Source organism: Camponotus vicinus, unplaced genomic scaffold (genome assembly GCF_025532165.1).
Source record: "Camponotus vicinus isolate PSW18456_S1 unplaced genomic scaffold, iyCamVici1.0 SCAF_12, whole genome shotgun sequence".
Taxonomy (NCBI): Eukaryota; Metazoa; Arthropoda; class Insecta; order Hymenoptera; family Formicidae; genus Camponotus; species Camponotus vicinus.
In genome coordinates this window covers 8,740,049-8,764,857 of record NW_028141948.1, presented here as the reverse complement: position 1 = coordinate 8,764,857, position 24,809 = coordinate 8,740,049, and the positions used below count along the sequence as shown (strand labels likewise).

At 29.4% G+C, this 24,809-nt stretch overlaps 2 protein-coding genes across 2 annotated transcripts; both read left to right on the top strand.

Moving 5' to 3' along the window:
- The first annotated feature begins 217 nt into the window (after positions 1 to 217).
- Raga-b (Ras-related GTP binding A/B) lies at positions 218 to 2,652 on the top strand. Its single transcript, XM_083084406.1, has 6 exons — positions 218 to 380; positions 501 to 600; positions 687 to 1,071; positions 1,157 to 1,372; positions 1,466 to 1,581; positions 1,652 to 2,652. Exons 1-6 carry the CDS (start codon positions 369 to 371, stop codon positions 1,741 to 1,743), a joined length of 921 nt encoding a protein of 306 aa, XP_082940532.1. The 5' UTR covers positions 218 to 368; the 3' UTR covers positions 1,744 to 2,652.
- A 299-nt stretch (positions 2,653 to 2,951) lies between these two features.
- On the top strand, positions 2,952 to 8,108 carry Cahbeta (carbonic anhydrase beta). The gene is made up of 5 exons (XM_083084407.1): positions 2,952 to 3,133; positions 4,958 to 5,042; positions 5,614 to 5,801; positions 6,739 to 6,930; positions 7,020 to 8,108. Exons 1-5 carry the CDS (start codon positions 3,041 to 3,043, stop codon positions 7,227 to 7,229), a joined length of 768 nt encoding a protein of 255 aa, XP_082940533.1. The 5' UTR covers positions 2,952 to 3,040; the 3' UTR covers positions 7,230 to 8,108.
- Positions 8,109 to 24,809: the final 16,701 nt, after the last annotated feature.

Sequence of the window (24,809 nt, the reverse complement as noted above, 5' to 3'; positions counted from 1 at the left end):
GAATTTTTGTGGGTTAATCGCTTTGAGGTAGGTTAGTAAAACGTCATTGACCAATCACAGCTATTCCTCTGAAGAATGTAACTATTACATTCTTAGAGAAATGGCTGTGATTGGTCAATGACGTTTAGTAACCTACTTCAGAGCGATTAATCCGTACATTCGAAAACGCCATAAGTTCTGCCACCCCCACTCTTGATGGCTTATCCTGTAGTGGTTGAGTTACTTGAGTTCCCGTATTGTTGCAGTTCGCACTTCGCAGAGTGGACGGGGTGAATTGTTGTGTGCGATTCTCTTTTTTTTCAGGGTGGAACAGCTGATAAGATATTTTTCTTGCAGAAATTATACTTGATACTCGTTAACCTTCCAAGATGAAGAAGAAGGTATATTAATTATATAAACACAAAAGATCTGCATGGATTAAAAAATTTTTTTTATTAATATATAAATATATCCCTGCCACGTACGATACCATTTAAATGAGACTAATGTATTCTATTTAGGTGTTGTTAATGGGCAAAAGTGGCTCTGGAAAGACGAGTATGCGTAGCATTATCTTCGCTAATTATATCGCTCGGGATACTCATCGTTTGGGAGCAACAAGTCAGTTTTTCTGCATATTAATTATATAATATTAATTATAATTATAATTTCTACGGAATTTATTGAAATAAAACTATCGATTACAGTTGATGTAGAACATTCTCATGTTCGTTTTCTCGGTAATTTGGTACTGAATCTATGGGATTGCGGTGGTCAGGAAGCATTTATGGAAAATTATTTTGCATCACAGCGAGATAACATATTCAGAAATGTGGAGGTATTAATTTATGTCTTTGATGTGGAATCAAGAGAATTGGACAAAGATATGCACTATTATCAAAGCTGCCTAGAAGCGATACTGCAGAATAGCCCAGAAGCAAAAATATTTTGTCTTGTTCACAAAATGGATCTTGTACAAGAGGACCAACGTGATTATATATTCAGGGAGAGAGAGGAAGATTTAAAAAGACTGAGTTTGCCTCTCGAATGCACTTGCTTTAGAACTAGTATATGGGATGAAACATTATACAGGTGAATATTATAAACAAAATCTTACAAACAAATGCAGTATTCCAAATATTCTGATATTCTGATAAACCAATGCTAATTATTTTAGGGCTTGGTCATCTATTGTATATATGTTGATTCCCAATGTGAAAGAACTCGAACAAAGTTTAAATCAGTTTGCCAATATTATCGATGCGGATGAAGTTCTTTTATTTGAAAGAGCAACCTTTTTGGTAATAAGCCATTGTCAGCGACAATTTCATAGAGATGTTCATCGCTTTGAAAAAGTTTCCAATATAATCAAACAGTTTAAATTGAGTTGCAGGTAAATATAGTATAATTAAAAAAAGAGAAAATATTAATAGAAGATAAAGAACAAGAAATGAATTACTCAAAGACTCTGTTATTAATTTTTTAGTAAATTAGCAGCGCAGTTTCAAAGCATGGAAGTTAGAAACAGCAATTTCGCGGCTTTTATTGATATATTTACCTCAAATACATATGTGATGGTCATCATGTCAGATCCAACTATACGTAAGTATTCGAAATTTATTTCCTGTATTTTTAAAAACTGTATTGTTAAAACATGCGTGTTTTCTTTCAGCATCTGCAGCAACATTAATCAACATACGCAACGCGCGAAAACACTTCGAAAAATTGGAACGCGCTAGTCAGAGCTCGGCGTTAAGCAGATAGAAGTCGGCGCGACCCAGGCGCCTTGTCACCCGGGTCCAAACTGTTGATAACTGTTGAATTTACGAAAGTCAGATTTTGCATTGTGCCGTTAAGATAAAGCATGCGATTGAGAGATTGATACACTTGTTAACGAAATCGGATCACATCGGTATATTTCAAATATGCTTTATAATATTTGATTTTCAACATGAACGTTTATGACAAAATAAGTATATAATTGATGTGTATCTCAGAAAGAGGCATATACTTATTTTGTCTGACACAGGCTGACGGTTATCGATATTTTAGATCGTAATATATAAAACGAATTCGTCATTTATATTATATGTATAGTATAATACGTCTCTGTAATTTATCGATATAGGACTTATACATGCGTAATTCCTTCTAATCTTATTCTAAATATTTTTTTTATGTATTCTTATTTTTTATTTTTTATTTTTGACTTAAAGGTTGATGATCAAAATCGACTTCCAAGAATATTCTATGAATACTAGTAATAAATGAATCAGTGCAATCATATGTCTTTCTATTTGCATGTATCATTATATAATATACATCTCACAATATAACAATATAAGACTGAGTGTTTATCTGGGATTTTAGGTATCGAAAGTGACTCGCAATGGTAAAAGTTTTTGATGTAGATAATTCATGAAGATGACATTTAATTACGTACACTTTCATAAATTTTACTATTGAGAGTCTTTTTTTCTCGAATATAAAATTTTAAGTAACTGTACAGCTTGTATTAAAGTGTCATATGATAATTATAAAACTAATAAATGATAAATGCTAATGTAGGGTAGACATTCTATGGTATATTTACATCATAAGTAAAAGATTTGTGTACGAGAATTCATAGATTAAAGTGTATTTTTTAAATGTGCAAATAAAAGATAAAAATCACACTTTTTTTTTTCATATACATTATTTATATATTTGTTTTCTAATAGATTGAAGAATTGATATTTTCGATATGGATTAAAAATAACATTTAATATAAGAAATGTATTTAGCTTTTGCTTTTTTTATCACCATCCACAGTTTGATTTAGATTTATTGTAAGAGCACTCATACATTCGAAAGAATTTTTAGAATTTTAACTCGAGATATTCAAAACTAAAGATGTGATTTAAAAAAAAACATTTTTAAGCCTGAATCGATCTGAATCAAAGAGAAATTAAATTTCCCGCCGTCGCATCAAGAAATGGCGGAATTGTGAACTATCATTGCTCCTCATTTAAGAAAATAAGTTTTTAACAGTTATTTCATAGTTAGTTGCTTGAATGCTACGATGGACAGAATACTTAAAGGAATCATGAAGTACAGGAAGTGTCATCGGGAGGGAATGGTGAAACAATTTCAACAAGTCCGAGATCATCCCGAGGTACGTTCGTATGATATCAAAGAAAAAAATGTGTCGTATGATTTTTCATCGCATAAGTATTCGTGTTACAATATCACTAGCAACGGAGTCCACGTGCTATGCACGTTTGTTGATATAATTTTTATGCGCAAGTGGTCGAGCTAATCTACCTAAAATAAAATTGCAAATTAATTTATTTAACATAAATTCAATCTATAAATTTAATTAATTAGATACAATCAGAAATAATTTTTTTATAATGCAGTGATCCGAAATTATGACTTTGAACAGCGATTGGCCAATAACTGATTAGAATATTCATATCTAACGGTATGATATATTAATGTCGTGAATGTGTCATGTTTCACGTATATAGATTTATTTACATAAATAGACTGCGCATAAGTAATATTGATATAATTGAAGGACAAAAATATGCGTTCAGATGTCTCTCCGTCAAATAAAATGCTCTGGAAAGAAGCTATGTAAAAAAATAAGAATAAGAATGTAAAGCAATTGCTTCTTCGTTTTCCTTCTCTTCATTAAATGCATAATTAAAGCATCTATTTCTCTATTGTCATTTCTCGTAGTGTTAAATTTCTATCGGGCGCGCGATTTATTTATGTAAATTATGTATACGTGGCATTTAAAACATCTTATCGACGGTATTGCTTGATATACGAAGATGATTATAGTGGGTTCTGTTTTTATCGATACTCTGTCGATACTATTTGAAATTTTTACACACATACAGTAGAACATCTATCTTATCAATCAATGGTAATGCACGAAACATTTCGATGAGGATTGTGTCGCAGATTTCGAAATTATATTTACAAAAATTGTTTACGTATTGTTTACATAATATTTACATGAACTTTTCATGTAAATTATTATGTAAATTATTGTAAATTAAATATCAGAACGCAAAAAAAAGTTATATCGCATAAAATGGTGTTAATAAGATGTACTATTTTTTTTTATGTAATACATATAATATAATATTTACATATATAACATAATAATATAATTTATTTTCCTTTTTGTCGATATAAAATTTAGTTTGTTGAATTTTTATTGATTTTTTTTTACATTATAAAATATTCCAATTTTATATCGTTATATTTAAATATGTACAACATGAACGAAATATCTTCGATAAATCATATTTCATAAACTATTTAAATATGAATATGTTAATCATAGTTTATATTGTTTATGCGAAGACTATATTTTACACGTAAATGCCCTGATTTCGATTAATTTGTATTGGTGTAAAGAGACCCTCGAGTAAAAGTTTGGACATTACGGACTATTTTAGCAAAATAAAAAAAGGTAACTGAATAATTAAAAATGCACTCTATATAAAACAGTGCTTTTGCAGATTGATTACACGCAGTAATTTTTATTATTACTTTGTAGATTGATTCCGCTATTTTTGCTAAAGCCAATGAATAAAAAATCGGGCAATATCCGGATTCTTACTTGAAGGTCTTTAGTGTATAAGATATATACTCTAAAATATATAGTCTAGTGTATATACAATGTCCAATTTATTACATGACTTTATTGTGCTCTCTCTTTCTCTCTCTTTTGAGGATATAAAAAATTTTATTCGAGGAAAACTAATATAATAAGAAAATATATGAAAAGAAATGTTACATCGCATCATTGTGTAAAAATTCGTTTCGAATATTTTAAAACATCTAGCGATAAAAGTCAAGAAAAGCGAAATGACGAAAGATTTATCCCAAAGACTTTTTCTTCTTCTAATTTCAAGCTACAGTTATAATTGCAACATCAGCAAGATCGTAACCTGATGTATATTGTTGCTCTTATCTCTAGCCGAAAGCAGTGTTCTTTACCTGCATGGACTCCCGGATGATTCCAACTAGATTTACGGAAACGAACGTTGGGGACATGTTTGTCGGTACGACAATCTATTATAGCATTATCGCGATCGCTTATGAGTGTTATAGCTTGGTTTATTCTTTATCTTTTTCGATTCGAGAATAGTGTATTTTTTCCTCCAATGCAATATTTCTTGAGACAAAAGTTTCTTTAATGAGATGTATACAATACTCGATACAATATTATTTTAATTATATATAAAATGTATTTTTATTTATTCAAATATTTTATTTGAATAGAAAAATTTATGGGAATTTTATGTATATAACTTTAGATTAATATACCTTTATATATGTATAAAGATATAGTATAATAAATTATTTTGTATATATAAATTAAATATATATACAAATTAATCTTTTGCTTTTTATATACGTATTATTTTTCGCTATTTTATATATATAAATTAAACAAAAAGTAAAAATGCTATTCTCTTTTAATACAATTATATATCTGTAATTATATATCTGTAAGAATATCTGAAAAATTTATGAGTCATTGGTATGCGTGGCTTCTGAATTTCATCCAGGGGGGCAGCGTAGAGAGCCGAGAACAAAAAGTCAGACGTCTAACAGAGTTTTCCTTTTCAGTCCGAAATCCCGGTAATGTTGTTCCACACTCGCAACATTTTGGGGACGAATTTACTATGTGCGAATCGGCGGCGCTGGAACTTGGTTGCGTGGTAAACGACATAAGGCACGTTATCGTTTGCGGTCACAGCGATTGTAAGGCGATGAATCTGCTCTACGCTTTGCGGGATGAGGAATTTGCATCACAAGTGCGTTTTTTTGCAGCCCTATATACATATATACACACACACACATATACAGTGTGGGGCAAAAGTTCCGGTCAATTATCTCAGAAAATATATGGTTTAATGGAAAAATGTTTCGAATAAAAATTATAGAGTTTAAAAAGTCTATTAGCTGGTGACAACTGAATTTTCGATGATCTTAAAAAGCCCCCATCAAGATCATTATAAAAATTTTAAACGGAATCCTCTATTTTTTTATTGAATATTTTTTTAGTTTATCTCAAGAGCTTTTCAAAATACTATAATAAAGTATTTTTTTAATTAAGTATTTTTTGAGTTATAAGACTTGAAAGTTAGAGTATCATCCATTAACATTATCCATGGTGTATCACGTGGAGGTTGCACAGTCAAATTTACATTTCATTTGTATTTATGTTTATATGTATGTGAACAAACACACAATAGAGGTACAAATCCGACTATACAACCTCCATGCGATACATTTTTGATAATGTTAACGCTGTACTATCAAATCTTATAATTCAAAAAATACTATCAAATCTTATAATTCGAAAAGTACTTAAAGAAAAGTACTTAATAAAAAAAATATCATGGTGTTTTGAAAAGCTCTCGAGATAAGCTACAAGAATATCTAATAAGAAGAAATGGAGGATTCGTTTAAGATTTTTATATTGATTTTGATGAGAGAGGAGGACATTTCAAGTTCATTGAAAATTCAAGTAATTATCATCAGCTAATACATTTTTTAAGCCCTACATCTTTTATTGAAAACATTTTTCCTTTAAACCAATATACTTCTGAGATAATTAGCCGTTTCAGAAATTTTGCCCCGAGCTATATGTATTTCCCATATAAAATAATCACGCTTTTAATAATAAAATGCGAAATATATCCTTCGTGTTTTTACGTGCAAAATCATAATGCCACCCGAAACTTGTAGACGAATAGAAGAATATCTCCGCTAAGAGCGTGGTTGTGTGCACATGCCAGCAGCAGTTTGACCAAATTTCAGCATCTCGAAATCGCCGGTTTCCACGAACCGATCATTTTTCAGGCTGAGACACCACTGCGAAAATTTGTTGCTTACATCGATCCGGAAGATAAGTTCGCTATCGAGGACAAGTTGTCGCAAGTTAGTGATCGCGAAAAATAGATGTTTACGCGCGAAGATAATTTTCATATATATATTAACTTTGTTATTCTGAATTTATCTTGTTGCAGATCAATACGTTACAACAACTTCAAAATATCGCGTCGTACGGATTCTTGAAGAAACGTTTAGAGAGACACGATTTGCACATCCACGCGTTGTGGTTCGATATTTATACCGGGGATATTTATTATTTTAGTCGAGCCAATAAGAGATTTGTGGAAATAAATGAAATAACGGAGCCACTCTTGCTTAAAGAAATTAAAAGATATTATTCGTAAACGTTTCGCAAAGAATTTATAATATCAATATTGTGCCATTATTGCTAATATTGTATTTCCAAAAACGTACAAATTATGAATTGCAAAGAACAATTATTTATATTTTTATATATTTAAACTTATAAATTTTATATTTATTTATATTTATCTCGAAGAATTATATTAATGTACAATGAATAGAATTTTTATTGCAGCAAAACGAACAATTTAGTGAAAATTTAGTAAAAACAACAAGTTAACTTTATGATAGTTATATCAAATTATATCGAATTCTTGATATAAAATATATTTTTCCATTAATTCACACATATACAATATATAATATAACTATTTTTTTATACATTTTTAATTATAATATAACTATTTTTTACACATCTGTAAGTATATATAAAATTCTATTTACGAAGAATATAACATATAAGCTATTAGCAAAGATATAAAATCCATTGTGGAACAAAATGGGTTTCATTGTGTTCTTTTCTTCTGATTTTGTAATTTACACTTACTATTCCGATTAAATTTTAATTTGAAAAATAAAAAAAGTCAAGATTCAGAAAAGCATCAAAGAGTTTCAAATCAATGGCAAGAACTATCTATAGATGGATGGACGGCTTCGAACGAATTAGAGCATGCCGGTTCCGAAAGAGAAAGCAAAACAACTAAAGAAGCTATAAGGAATTAGAATTACGCAGCGTTGTATCGTTATTAAGATCCGCAACTACACTTCTCGATGGGCACAAAATGTAAACTCATATAATACGTACCACGTTTTTGTATCACTCTGTATCATTTATTTAATGTAAGTTTTAGAAAAATTTCAAATAAATGTATAATATAAAATATATTGACACGACAGTGTTGATGTAAATTCAAATTTAATCTTACGTCGAGTATTTTAATAGAATACCTAATGTTTAATGCTTTCATTTCAAGCTGAATTTATACTTTTAATATCGTCAAAAGAGTTATGATTATAATGCAATACAAGAGTCTATATTGTAATTGTTATTACATAAGTTTACATCAATGTTTATAATATTAGGTTTATTTATATTGCATAAAATATAAAATATAATTTTTTTATAAATGTTTAGAAGAATTATACATCAAATATATAAAATATATTCTTTCTACAAGAATTTCTGGAAGAATTTCAATATTATAAAATTACATTAAAAAGTTAGCTCAATATGTTTGACTTGTGTTTTTAAAGTCAAATCACGGAATTATATTCTTTCTCCTTTTCATCAAGGCAAGAGATGAAATAAACCAAACATATAAAGTGCGTAAATTAGCGGGAGTTCTTGTACATAGTTACTTACAAGCATGTGTATAGAAACGGTGCACGCATAATTCGCACTTTTCTATCAGCTCTTTGCGGTAAAAGTGAAAAGAATTCCCTCAGCTTCTCCAGCAGAATCGTCCAGTTAAGCCGGTTAGGCTGGCGTATAGAATGTTAGAGAAAAAGAAAGAGGAAGGAGGAAAAGAATGGTGTTCCGAGCCGAATTCTTTCATCTTCGATTGATTTTTGACATTAAACGATGTTGTAGGTCTTCACCGCTAAAGAAGTGTGACAAATGCACAGTCTTCTTAAAAACAATGAATCAAACAAACCTGCAGGCTTTGTTCGTATTGTGCGATTAGACACGCTCTATGAAACAAACTTCATTTTTCCTACTTACCTACCTATCTACCTGTCGCTTACATAAAGTTTTGTTTGTGCCACATTTTGTACGGTTAGAAATAGGGTTCTCTCAGACAAATAACTTAATATGCGAGTGAGTTGTTAGAACGGAAACTGTGGCCCCTATTGCATATTGCATTTACCCGCTTCCTTCCGTAAACAAAGAATCTCAAAGATTTTACGGTATTCTTTTTTTATCTGTTTGCCTATTTTGGCTAGACTCAACTACCTGAGGTTAGATGCGCAGGTGTAAAGATCTATTCTTGTCAACATGATATGGTTTATAGCGATAATGTAAATTATATATTTTAATAATAAATAATATATACATTATGTAAAGGAATTATAAATATTTATTAAACATCAATGATAAAATATCATAAAATACGACAGTGCAATTTGGATAATTTTTAATATTAATTTTTTAGCAAAGCTTATCTTCTCCAGAAAAAGATAAATCAGAAATATAGAACTTAAATATATGAAGTATATATTTTAATTTAAATCATTTTTAATATTAATTTTTAATTGTTCAGCAAAGCTTGTATCTCCTCCAGGAAAAGATAAGTAAGAAATGTAGAATTTAAATATATGAAGTATATATTCGATTGACAAATAAAATTTTAGATTGTGCGGGTGTGAGCTAAACTTGCCAAATTATCCAAATTATCGCCAAATATTATCGAAATTATTGCCAAATATAAACAATAAAAAGATGCTTATGTATCGAATAATGTTAGAGAGCAATTTAGAAGATAATATAAAAAAAATAATTTTTTTTAAGTGACACTTGTTTTCACAAGGCACAAAATACAAAGAATTAAAAGGTTAATAGATTTTTCACCTTCATGTTTTCCAGATCTTCAAATTTCAACAAGTCGAATATTTAATACTGTTACATAGATATGTATTATATATTATTGCATATTCGGTGTTGTACATACATGAACGTAAAATATATATGCTATCAGTACACTTTATTAAAAATTTTTTGCAAAAAATGCTTTTACAAAAATACTTCTGCATAATGTGTTCTTTACTACAAAGATTATAAAAATAATTATTCTACAAAGGTCCTAAAAAGGTCTTAAAAAGATACTACATATGGCCTTTACTACAAAGTATGTAATCTTTACATTATAATAGATAAAATATAGTCTGAAAATATGAACTCTGACCATTAAAAATTTCATTGTCAACTTGAATCTTTGTTGACTTATTGCCAAGAGTTGCTACAAAAAAAGTTAGTTGCTTGTAATAAATATTTTTTCATGGTTTAAATGACTATTCGTGCTGGATTGTGTTATCTAGCCGACTTTTGTACCTTCAAGTAAAAAGGTTTCCTTAAAACGAAATGATTCTTTAATGGTGCTATAGAAAATATTTATACGTCCTTTTTGACCAATTTTTGCTAACAACGTTTCTTATACTAACACATTTGTTTGTTTTATTAATCTCTGGCATCATTAACAGGATCACCTTGTTATTTCTAGAGTGAATAAACTTTGATTTAATTCAACAGTATTCAACTTATTTGTGTATTGCCGATGATTTCTATAATAAACAATCTCGCTCTGCTCTTTCTTAAGTCTTATATTTTTTATATCTCAAATTTTTTCGATAAGTTATTAGTAAAATTTCCAGAATATTAAAAAAAAATAAAAGAGATAAGAGGACACGAGTTCTTTAATTCTTCAAAAAACAAAGAAATAAAATTAAAAAAAAACGAATTAAACTAAAAATGAAGAAAGAAAGAGAGGAGCAAAGACTATCTACCATTCCAAGAAGATATTTCTGGTAAAAAACCATTTGTCAATTGCTAATAATAATATTATTATTTCAAGCCGAAGAGATTTACTACACTGCAAGTATAAACTTATACGTAGCAGATTTATATTTACGTCGCAATTAGAGAGATACTGTGATATTCCATGTAGCAAATGCACATCATTTGATGTTAAAATAACATGCGCTTGTTGCCTGGAATATTTGTTTGATCGAACGTCTAATGACGCTCCGATGAAAGTCGAAAAATTTCTCAGACTAATATTTTTCTGAACAATTTTTATTCGTTCCGAATTATTGAATGTGCGTGCAAATTATTGAACATGTGCGCATATCACAGCGTTCTTCGAAATTTTAATATGTTTCATCGACGAAGCGAGAAGAACGATGTCACGACTTTGTACGATCTCCTTTTTTCGCGTTATACTCGTCCGAGAAAAAGAAGCGGTCAGTGGTGCGTGCCGAGGCATAACGTGCTCTGCAGCCACCGCACAGTGGCATTATTTCGTTACGCTCGTATCTTTCCGAAACTTTATGTCTCTGTCATTGCGATGGAAAACAGTCGGACGTATAGTAATTAATGATGGCGCGTTGCATTCACATAATTAATTAGCGAGCTGAATACTTTGGTAGATTGTTTAATGTCTGATTGTGAGTTATGTGAAAGGTGTACTTGAGAAAAATTAGGAGACTTAAAGAACCAAATAATACACCCGAATTCTTATAAATCTTATAAAAGTTGATTAAAAAAGATTAAATTAAAAATGAAACTCAATGAAAGTAGATTAAAAACATGTGCTATACTGATAAAAAATAATTGAGCTGTATTTAAATTTAGGGTTTCTAATCATTTATTGAATCTTAATGTTCAGGATCAAAATTTACAATTTATACATTAATATGATATAATTTACGTTTACACTAAGCATTTCTGAATATTTTTGTCGAGAAATCTAAATTCTCTGAATAAAAGATTATTTACAAGATATTGATATATATCTATTATTTACTCAAATTATAAAGCGCATTTTCTTCTCATGCATCGCACAAAATTCTTACGTATATTCGTTTTCATGCGTGAGTAAAAGTGAGTTCAACGTAAATAGCTTGCTATGCGTGCATGTGTGATGCACACATCATGTAGGTGTCATACATATGTCTTTACAGAAATCACAAGAAAAATATAATCATGTTTCTAAAAAAATCATTAAATTAACGGTTCGTATTTATGTCTTGCATTATAATGTTCGTCATTTTGTAATTATCATTTTTCATTATTTTCCGATTGATTGTAAGAAAGAAGAAATAAAATATTTCTCTAAATAGTCGCGATAAAAGCAGGTTAATTACCTTTCACTTTTAGCAGTATTCTTTGCAATAAATGATTTTTCCCATCAATTAATTGTTGATAAAAGTTTTTATAAATAATAAATTTAGGTGTATTTGTGATTTATAAATTCAAATTTTGTGTATTTATAATTTCAAATTTTGATAAATAAAAAGATATCACACAACATATACATATTCATACATACATACATATTCATACATACATATTCATACATACATATATAATATATTCAGTAAGAAATAAGAATATGAATATAAATAAACATATAAGATATAACATATAAGAATGTAAATATAAATAAATATATAAGAAGAAGAAACATAAGAATATATAAATATTTAAAAAACCCGTTTATATTTTAAATATTTAAGGTTCCAAATCATTCTTGCGCTTAAAAGTGCAAAATACAAAATAGTTTTTGATACACACATCCATTTAAAATAAGAAGAGAAAATAAATGTTCTTAAAATAGTTTTTCTAAAATAAAAATGGTTTCTTTTAAATATTTATATATTCTTGTGTATTTATTTATATTTATATTCTTAGTATCTATATTTTTTCCTATTTATTTATTAGATCAAATCTTACTATTTGTTCTTATTTTTAACGTGAAGTCGCATCTATTTTCTGGCATCATCGCATGATACATATATTATTGCCAACACGAATAGTGACAATGAATAGACTTCACTAAAATACGAGCCAGTCCGTGTTAACTTTGATGTGAATCGAATAATTTCCTATAAATTATTAAACATTTAATCTAGACTCACTTCACTTTACAAAGAATATTTACAAAATAAAGAAATATATAAAAGCTATATAATTTTTATGTTTCTTTATTTTTTGATGTTAGATATCTAGAGAAGTTTCAAATTAAACTATCATTGAAATTTTTACATAAAATTAATGGAATAAAAATATCAAATTCTATGCTTTTCTAATTTAATTTGTCAGTTGAATTTTGATATTTTCGATCCTATCATTTTTTTAAATCAAATTCAGGTCGAAGAAGTCACAGTACATTTTCATAGACATGATTCTCTTTGTTCGGTCGAATATCAAGATCCCGCAGGGCATACAGGCCCTGCGTACGTGTTTGTCTTCGCCGCTTGTAAATGTCCGAAATACTAAGTAAAACCGTTAGAATATACCATAATAACTGTATCCTCATACAATAGTTTCATGAAACAATCCCTTCCTCTCCTCTTTTATTTTTGTCTATCCGCTTTTATGATAGTATCGTTTATTTTAATGTCCTTAGTCATTAGTGATTTAATGAAATTTTAAATATCTGATTTTTATCTTTATTCTCCAAATATCTTATTGTTAGAATGTAATTATAGAATCTTATCATTTAATTTCCGAATTTCTTTCATTTAATGAGCTCCTTCGGAAAAATTCGAAGAGGGTAATTAATGTAGTTAAACTTATCCGATTGTTTTTTTAAACAGGCTGAAAATGATAATGATATCGACATTTCAAATACGTACAAATAATAAAAGAGATAAAAGTTAAAGTATAATAAATTTTTTAAATAAATTACTTATATATTACTTAAATTATAAATGCGCCATGTATATAATACGACTCGATGGAAACAATTAATTAATAAATATTACATAATTACATTAATTGCATAATTAATACTGAAGATTATAAAAAGATATGTCCTTGGTCAATTCCCGATTTCACAATTCCGTCAAAATACAATCGTTTAAAGTTGCATGGGTCAAGCACGTCGACAGAAATCGTCATGCCCACGGAAACTTATTGAGCAACTCCGTTCAGCGCGGTGTGTCGAATGTTCCCCAATGATATCGCGCATTTTTGCACGATGTTCGCAGAACGTAACGGCGGCGGCGGTCGTAATTATACAATGTCGCAAAAGGGTGCAACGAACTCATTCGCTGTTGCATTGTGTATTTCCGCTAAAGGCCAGACGAGTCTTATAAAATAATTTATGTTATATATTAATATTGTATTAAGTTTGCTTTATCATATTCAATGATACTTTAATCATCTATATTTAATGCATTAGACCACATTTTTTTCAGTTTCTTTATCACATCATCAATTTCATTTCGATATATTAATAAGGAAAAAAACAATTATGAAAAATAACTTTTTTATTATTTACAAATTGAGAGGAAAGAGTTTATAATAATTCGACTAACTCTCTTGAAATCATATATTAAAGGAGGTTTAAATCATATGGAAAACAACCTACGGCGTTACATAAAAGTAAATTATGGCAGTCGATAAGTCGCAGAAAATAGATCAAATATTTTAATAAGCAACTTTGATAAACGCCGTCAGGCCATTCTTTAAAAAACAGTTTTTGGTCTATAACTCTCCTTTTTCACATCGTAAAATAATTATTTAAGGCTCAGAGTGAAGATAATGAATTTCACCTAATTCTATCGTAATATCTCCTTAATGAGAAGGTCTGGGGGGACTAGCCCCTCTTACAATTAGCGCTCATCATAGCATAAAAAGCTATATTCCTTTGGAGGAGATAGCCAAAGTCAGGCCTTTAGACAATCCTTATAAATTTTTAATAGAAAAATAGAACATATGTTATATAATATATGATTTTTGAGTGAGATGATTTATCATACTGCTATACGCGAAAATTGTTGCAACGATTTCAAGATAGATTTTTCACATCCATAGTTAGAACTTGGGCTAAAAATTCTAAACAATCTAACCAATATAAAGATTTTGATTTATAAATACGGTCATAAAATTGATCGTCTCGTTGTGTTTTTTTTTATACGAATTGAAAAACGAAAAGTTATTACGCACATAAGCAGAGTCATAACCGAAAAACAGTTTTTTAGAAAATGGCCTATATATCTTCGTGATGATGGCATTTTTCAAGGTTACCTCCGTTGGAATGTTTGGCCTACTCGCCAAGCTCTGTAGACTGCCATATATTACTTTTAGGCAGTTCCGTAAACTGTTTTGGGTATCTTTCTTTCTGAGTTTTGTAAATTTTTATACAATAAAAATTGGAAAAAAAATTTTTTTCCAGTTTTTATTGTATAAAAATTTATTAAAAGAAAACAATTTGATTCTTTACATGTATTATATACATATGAGATAATAATTTGATTTTTCTCGCATTTATCATATTCATGACAGAATTATGTTAGACGAATGCTAATCTCGAAAAAAAAGACTTAGAAGTACAATGGAGTCAACGTGCATATCCATCATATGTTACTTTATGCAAACGAATATCGCCACGTGTTTGTCGACGCCTCCTCAGCGCAATACGGGTATTACAGAGTGTGTCGTGCGTAGATCGTTCGTGCGTGAGCGCATAAGTTCAAGAACAATGGCGCGTGCTCCGGTGCTCCGATCTATATAATGTACATAAGTACGATTTTACTTTAACCGGGCAGAGAGCGATGGCTGCGGTGGCGACTGTTCATTGTGACTGCGATGGTGGCGAACAGTTCTTGTCCCACTGACCCACAAGCACACTTACCTATGTTATACTATGCTTGCTGTATTTGCGGTTCCGTTGTCGCCGCTCTGTACCTTAATGCCTATACATACTACGACGTAGAATGTTGTTCTCGCAACGAAAATTCATAATTATCATCATATCGTGTCGATAGATGCTCGGTCCGATTACTTCTAATGAAATCTTCAGGTTAGCGAAGCGAATCCTCGGCGTTTGTTCATAATACGAAAGCTATCCTTCTAAGCGTATAATGTCTCGTTACGAGCGAGCAGATTTAGAATTAATCAAAGTATGCCTTCGGTAAATGGGACAACGCTATTATTTTCCAACGATAAAATTAATACCATTTTCTAACGGTTATTAAATGTATTGTATAATTTATCATTATTCCATGACTTCATATAATCACATTATACTATAACTTATTTTATTTACTGAGATAATTTTTATTCTATGATCTATTATTATTCGATTTATTATTATTAGTGAAGTATTGAAACAAGTGAAAAACTTGCGAACTAAAAAAGGACTTCTTTTTGAAAAAGAAAAAAGGATGAAGGATTTTATCATATATCACGTATTTTGTAAATTTTTTTTCATTTTATACGATTATTTATTTTATAACTTCGGTAAAAAAAGTTTCTCATCACATCATATTATAACTTGTTTTATTTACATTTTTAATATATTTTTATGTTAAAAAGTTAATCTAATTGGAGAAAGAATTACTATATTGCCTATTTATAAGATTTACTATTTTCTCTTAAATTTGCCATAATGCTGAATTTTATGGTTAGAGAAAACTGAACGCTACATGTGTATCTATTGTAGTCATATAATAAAATATTAATTAAATATAATATATGAACAAATAGTTAAATTCTTGAAAGAGAAAAAGTTATTTTACATTGAAGTTATAAAATAAATATTGCGCACACCAACAAAAGGACAAAGAGAAGACTTATAAAATATATAATTACATTCCTTTTCTTTTTTAAAAAGAACTTAAAAAGAACTTAAAAAGAACTTAAAAAGAAGTTCTTTTTTTAGTGAGCGAATATTCAACAAGTTTTTCATTTGTTTCACATCAATGATACATTCTTTTACTTTTTTAATAATAATAGATCATAGAATCAAAATTTTGTTAATTTATAATGCATTATATAGTCATTTTTTATATATTTTAATATTTTATATAATTTTTATATATTTAAATTAATATCTTATAAATATTTGCATACAAATTTTACGTATGTATTCTTTAAAGAAACGTTTAACGTGTACTGAAAACGTCATATAAAAGTGTCTCTCCAACAGATGTGTGATCATTGAAATCTTCGCGCGTGCGGGCATTGAAGTCTCCAAAATTGTACCTTGATGATTTCAACGATTTAACTTCAAATGTATTTTCATATTCTCTCGCTCTGTATTCTATCTTCTTAAAAAATAATTGATACACAGTGATGTAAAGCAACGTTTCTGTATATGATTTACAATTTTTTTATAATAGATTTGACTGATGATTAAAACAATTTAATGTTTTATTGTTGTTGTTTTCATATAAAATCTTATATATGCATGTTATATTGCACGCGCGACTGATGTTTTGGCATTCTGGAATTGTTTTTATTATCAGCCATATAGTTACCGCCATGAATGCGAATGAGCAGTAGCTACTCTATCATCGCAGTGAAAGTTACGACAGGTTCTCGTATGTGGCGTTTTCTATTTAGGACTATAAATATATCGACGATGTTGTGAATTTAATGAGATTTTAAATAGGACACAATCTGTATGATTGGTGGAATTATGCACACACACACATACAACAAACAAATATAGTTTAATATATCTTCGAGCTGCTAAATCAAAAAAATCTTGATGGAAATACAATTCGGGTTAAAAAGAAAACGCGCATTAATTCTCCATAGTAAAGTATGTTAAAGTATATTAATAAAAATATTAAAATATTAATAAAATTATATTTATACACTGTTATTATATATTATATTAAGCATTAAGCTCATTACTGTCGTGACTTATACATATATATATATATATATATATATATATATATATATATATATATATATATATATATATATATAAGTAATGCATACGTAACGTCAGAGATTCTATTACGTTCGACATCGAAATGGGATCAATAAAAGGTTTAAAAATGTACCAATGATAAGATCCTCGTTCTCAACAACTCTATCAACGGCAGAAAGATACAAACGCACGTAGCACGCACGGCGACTCCTTTGGCGCAAGCACGCACGAGCTGGCTCGTCTCGCAATTTACTCTCCATCTCGATTGGCCCACTTGCTAAACAGGACAAAACCGGAAGAGTGACGGCGGCCCTGCATCGCGACGAGAAGGGAGAAGAGAATTCGCTCGACTTTTTCATTAGAGCCCGAGGCCGCGAGAGAGAAGGACCGCACGACGAAGTCGAAAAGGCAGAGACGTCGGAGAAGCGACAGAGAAAGAGAGAAGAGACGAAAACTCTTTATCCTCGAACAGTAGCACGCGCGAAAAAAACAAGATTCAATGCATATGGAAACTATGTCGAAAGAATCTTTGATAATTAATATTGTTTAAAAAAATAAAGTGTAAATATATATTATTAATTTTTTATTTTTTAAAGTTAATTTTTTCGAAAAAGAAGTACGAAAAAAATGTTCTTCATACAAGAAATTTAAATTGAAAATGTAAAATAAAATTTTTTCCTAAAGGCTTCTACAAGAAAAATAAATTCCCCTCTCTTCGATTGTAAGATGTAATGACTAATCCCGATGTATACCTATAAAATGATAAAAAGAAATATTGGAATTCGATTAAGTATAAGTTAATGGCTTTTTTGTTAACGACTTAATGACTTTTCGTGCGCTGACAAGCAGTATACAGGAAGATAAGGATACAATAAAATAAGAAAAATATTAAGGAATTTATAAAATAAATATTAAAAGAAATGAGTTATGTTTCAAAACCACGATAAGGAATACAATAGAAAAATTAATGAAAATAGATAGAAGAGACAGAAAGAAAGAGCAAATATATAATATATCCATAGTAAAGAGGAAGAAGGATACAAAATAATGTGTATATGTAGCTCGCTATTGGCCATCGTAAAGCGAACGCGACCCACTCTTGGTTTCGGATGGAACGTGTAAACTGTGGAAAGAATCTCTCCCTTCGCGTTCTATTCTCGCGTTTCCACGCCGACGCCGCCGGATCGTTTGGTCTCTTCTTGCTCCAATTGGCCCGGCCACAACTGAGAAGAATCACTAGCAATTGGCTACAACTCCTGTGAATGGACTTAGCGGTCTTTAGTTAGCGCTGAGATAAAAGCGATGGTTACCTGGTGCGAATTAGGACGTGGGGGAGACCGTGATACTTTTCACTTTTCATCTTTCGCACTAGGCTATTTTATTCCGGTTTTCTTGTGTGGTAGTTTTTAATAATGATATATTAATATCATTGTTAATAGCATTCTGGTATAATGTTATGGATAGAAAGCTTTTCTTTTATCACTTTATATATAGTTAATTTAAATAAATTTCTGATAGCCTTATTAATAAGATATGTAAGAGATGATCTGACATATATCTCTGACATTTGGTCAGTATTCTTCTTCCAAATGTATTTTTATTTATTAATTTAATTTAATTTTTAATTTAATTTAATTTATTTTTATTTTTAATTTTATTTTTATTTTATAATTTTATTTGTTAATAGTCTTTTTGGGTTTTCATCATCGATGGTAATTACGATAATTTCTCTGATGCAAATAGATTTCCTGATGATAAGCAAGAAATTTGAATATACGCAAAAGAGCGAAATCTTGGCTTATCCGAACAGGGAGTTAAAAATTTATAAATTGGTGCGCGTCAGAATAATTAGAGCCATCGCCGTATTTCTTTCCAGCAAGAAAGTAACTGGGGCGTAATTTTTCTCGTCCGACACAGTTCTCGGTAAAAAGATTTTATGAGTAAAGCAACGAGCGTCACTATATATAATCCATTTCTACGGGATCCACCGCGCGTCGGTGTCTCAAGTATAAGCCACGCATAGCAGATTTAAACCAGTCATCCGCTTCTTCGTTCGCGGCTGACTGGGTTCCAAAACTAGGTCACATCTTTTTCATCAAGCACATAATTGACAATGAGCGTTTGCCTAGTTACACTTTCGAAAATAGGGCTTTGGGCCCGCTGATACCGTCAAATCTTACACATAGGTCTTACATACTTCTCCGGTCTGCCATCTCATGATTCGCGGGGCCCCTCTGCTTGTACCCGAATCCGGAACCTTGTTCGGATACACGAGTGGGACCCCACGCTCCTCGGAATGTCCTCATTTTTTCGGGGTCTCGAGGGCCGCGTGACTTCCTCAACATAACACAGCCAAATGTCCGTCCCGCTCGTGTTTTACAGCATGGCTTACTTGCCCCCTTTCGAAGTCCATACTGTTTTGTCATCGTGTCATCGCGATGGTGGTCATCCAGAAAGGAAAAATATTTTATTTCTATATTACTTTTTATAACAAACATATTATCCACAATCTGATAGTCGAATCTTACACAATTGAAGAATTTGAAATAATTTATGGGATACATTTTTTGAAATTATTTTTTTTTTAAATTTTTCATTTTCTTTATAATATAATATATAATTTTTTAGAATATATGTGAATTATTTACATTTAAATAATATTCAACTTGAGAAGAAATTAAATAAAATTATATATATCGAAAATCTAAGAATTCTTTTCTCAAGAATGCAAATGAGTAATGAATTTTTATTCTTTATTTAATGTCAAGCGGAAAATTTATTATTAGAAAAAAATTCTATAATAATTCTATATTAAAATTCTATATTAAGTGCAAAAGAGTATTTAAAGTTGGATGCTAAAAAGTCACGTAAAAAAATTGGTCGACTTTTAAAACTTAAAAATATATATACAATAGTATAACGTTATTTTTTTCACGGTAATAAATATCCTTCATGTACCTCTCTGAGAGAACAAATTCAAGTGACGAAGATAAGAATAATACGAGTCGTTGGTCATTGATGTGCGTACTATAAAAAAAAGTTGTCTTTTTTATTATTTTAAAAACATATTTTGTTTGGCTCTTCTGTGTTTTATTTTATTAGAACTCTTGAAAAGAAAGAGAAAGAGCCGGAGACCATTAATTTAGGACATCAATTTATTAAGGAGAGGGGGAGAGAGAGAGAGAGAAAGAGAGAGAGAGAGAGAAGAAAAGAAGGAGGGAGGGAGGGAGAGAAAGAGATTGCAAAAAAAGTGCTAAATCTTTTATATACTTTAATCCTTAAGGTATATGGCTTATATACTTTTTATTACCTTATATCCTTTCTATTGCCTATATATTATATACTTTTTATTACCTTATATCCTTTTTATTGCGTCAGTATCTAACGGTTTTGGCTTTATCATCATTATTTAAATTTATTTTTTAGAAAGTTGCTATATTTGTATCCCATTTTAATCTTTCATCTATATTTTTAAGATATGTATCGTTACAAAATTGAGTGTTCTACTTCAAAAAAGTTAAATACTTAATTATTATTTTTGAAGTACACTATAGAAGATACGTAACGTAATTATACTTTCAACTATATACACACTTCTTAAATTGCTCTTGTGCGACTTATTACGCGGCAGACCGTTCACCGGCCCCGTCTCGGGGTGATAAACAATTACGAAACATATTGTTAAAAAAGGCAGCAATGCGCGCATATTTATGTAACGACTGGCCAGCTAGCGCTGCTCAGGTGTGGCTATAAGTCTGTAACGGCAATTCCAATAAGTTTCCTCTAAGTATAAGTTACATCTTTGTAAATATAACGGCTGTGTTTCGCGTGTATATATGTGTAACTCAACTTCTTCATTACATCTCATCTTTTCAAGTACGAAGAATAAAACGCAGTAAAAGTTTTCATTCGGAAAGCGAGCGAGATTCTTCCATGAATATGGAAAAGGAAGAAATATAATGGAAAAATCAAATTTAAATGGAAGAATATATTATAAAAAATAAAATCCTTTATATTCTTCATTTTTTCATATTTTGTATTTTATTTTTACATTTTATATTTTATTTTTCTATTTTATTTTCTTCAATCTCTTCAATTCACTTCATATTGAGTTCGAATTTAATTCATTTCGTGATTGAGTTCGAAAAAAATATTCATGGCTAAAAAGTTTCACTCGTTGCTCCACTGGACGACTTGATAGTGATCGTGTGTAAACTTACACATACGCACTGTGTGTGTGTATTTGTATGCATATATGTGGGCTTCTTCGCCGGAGAATGGCCACAGACAAGTCCTTGACAAGGCCGCACTCAGGATATTTTTCCGGCACTATTCAGCTACTTTTTCCAATTTATGGATAATTGTTTATATCAGATTTTAATCATCATTATATCGCAAAAAAATGTAAGATAATAATATATTATCTGTACGTGTGCTGCATTGTATACATTATTTAAGAATTTTTTAAATATTTTTCAAAAAATTTTGTTAGAATTTTCAAGAATTCTCAAAAATCGATCAATATATCTCACCATGCATCCATAAATACATCTCTCTCTCTCTTTCTCAGACAAATTTTGCTTAAAAGAAATTTATTTAAAAGAAATAAAGTGTTTAAAAGAATTTTTAATGCCTTTTTATTTTATTACAGGGCGTTAATAATATCAAGGAATTATGAAAGAATTTTATAATAAATAAAACTCTGGAATCTATATACATTTTTAACTTTGATACGTATACACTTATAATAACATTTGCTTGTCGCTTTTTTATTTTAATCATTATTTTTTGTTTCTAAAAAGAAAAAATTTTATTAAAACTCATGTAAAATTATAAATTTTGTAAAATCTGACAAAAAGTAATAACGAAAATTTCATAAAGTGAAACATGAGATTTTAACATTTTATTTTATTTCGAGGCATATCTCCTTATTTTAAAATTTAAAACTGTTTAAACTATCAGAACTACAAGACAAAATCAGAATTCTTAATTATTTATGAGTTTGAGAGAAATAATACACTCACTTTATATACATATTTAATACAGATTATTCTATCGTATTATAATGTAAATATATTGCGTTGAATTTACCTTAATGCCGCGTAAGACTAAAGGAATTTGGGAGTGGGAAGTGATAGGCTTTATTCCACCATCATATTATACATATATTCTCCCTTCTGTCAGTGCCATTAAATGTAAAGAGCGATAATTTTTTTCTATGTACGAGGGAAAGTTAGATATTATTTGAACGACAAAAAATATGTTTATAAAAAATTATTTATAAATTGTTAATTGAAAAAAGTAATCGAATAATGTTGAAAAAAACCGGTGCGTAATTTTTTCAAAGATTTATTTATAGTCGCTCTCCAGCGAAGAAATCTGCATGCATACATACATATATGCTAGTGGAACTGAAGATAATAAATGAAATGAATTATATTATAAATGGATCTTGCGACAATCCTATGTTTCTAACTTTTATTGTTATAAAATTTTTTGTCTCGTACATTCGTAGGAGACCATTAATCAGTAATTCTAAAGATTATTACAGCATTGACATATTTTAGATTCCTACTTTTAGATTTTAAAAACAAGACAGAAGGACAGAAGGACACACATACATTTTCAATATTATATATAATAACACCTAAACAATAGCAACAATACTATTACCAACAATATAAATGGTATTGCTACCTATTGCCTTTTCCTTATTGTTTATCTTTAAACAGAACCGCAAAATGTACGAGACCCCAGACTCAAGGACAGCAAATTATTCATCAGTTGTAAATCTGTCATCTATTCAAAACACAATTAACGGTTCAGGTATTGTGCTTTAAAATTTTTGAACTTTTTGTATCAATTATTCTCGACATTTTACACATTTATACAAAATTCTGTGTATTTCTGAGCAGTATTGTGTGAAAATCTATAAAAAAAAGTATTGAATAAATATATTATGGAATTTGCATAATATATTCATTATATAATTTTTTACAATTTATTAACATTGTTTCCAAAATATATTACATGTTAAAAAAATATTTGAACAATTATTGATAGATAATAATGCGCTATTTTAGATTTTTATATATTGTAAAATTTTAATCGCAATTTTTACGTTTTTTTTTTATATAGAAAAGTCTTATGTTTTATTATTTCAAGATTCCTTTGAACAATATACAATTAGTCAATATTTCAGATTTCATATGTACAAAATGTCCAGTTCGTAAAGATAAAAGCAAAAACTTTTCATTAGCCACATGAAGAGTCATGCTAATCTATCAATAAATATAATCGAAATTTTGTAGAAGAATACGTGACGACGACATGCTGATTTCCTAGGATGTCTCAGTATTGTTTGATATTACATGAAGAAAAGCCAAAGAATCTTCTGTTAATCGATTTACGATTCCCGTAGCACAAGTGACATATTTGTAATGGCATTGTGTTAATGGATATTAACACAAATGTTAATCGATATTTTGTCAGTCATTATTTTATTTTATTTATTAAAAAATGTCGCATAATTGCAAATTAAGGAAATATATATTTTCGGTTATTCTGAATACGTAAAAGCACTTTAGTTTCGGCTACTTTATCACCAATAATATTTTTCATATAACTTCAGATATCAAATATTGATAGAATGTCTACAGAAAAAAGGATAGAAAATATCTATCAAATATGCATGATAATGATTGTTATAGGTACGGATAAGGCGGATTGAGGAAATATCTTTACATAAAAAATCTCAAAGATATATATTGCTCGTCTAAATATTAGTTTCAGTGCGGATAGTGATGTTAGGATACCGTGCTTTTCTAATATTTATAGATTTTTTCTTGAAGTAGTTTTCAAATAGCTTTACCGCTCATCTAGAATTTGAAATATATATATATTGGATACTGCACTAAATTTGACATAGTAATGGACATAATAATAATCGCACTTTTTCACTAATTAGATATTTTTGCTTTCTGCAAATGATTTCTCTTACCATTCCACTATTTAAAATTTTATTGAAAATTTTAGTTCAATGACAAGCAAAGCGACTGATTTTTGAAAGTCTTTTTTTACGATTCAAATATAGTTAATTAGTTAAAATTATTTGTTACAAGATCCTGATTTATATACATATATAAAGTTATTAAGCAGGCTTTTTTTGCAAAATGGGCAAGAAAGATTCTACTTTTAGTCTTAAAATACGTTATTAAAATAATTGGCCTTTAT

Coding starts and splice junctions, on each gene's coding strand:
- Raga-b (XM_083084406.1), top strand. Junction 601..686: donor TCATCGTTTGGGAGCAACAA/GTCAGTTTTTCT, acceptor TATCGATTACAG/TTGATGTAGAACATTCTCAT. Junction 1,072..1,156: donor TGGGATGAAACATTATACAG/GTGAATATTATA, acceptor TAATTATTTTAG/GGCTTGGTCATCTATTGTAT.
- Cahbeta (XM_083084407.1), top strand. CDS start 3,041: ATGGACAGAATACTTAAAGGAATCATGAAGTACAGGAAGTGTCATCGG. Junction 5,802..6,738: donor ATGAGGAATTTGCATCACAA/GTGCGTTTTTTT, acceptor CGAAACTTGTAG/ACGAATAGAAGAATATCTCC. Junction 6,931..7,019: donor TCGAGGACAAGTTGTCGCAA/GTTAGTGATCGC, acceptor ATCTTGTTGCAG/ATCAATACGTTACAACAACT.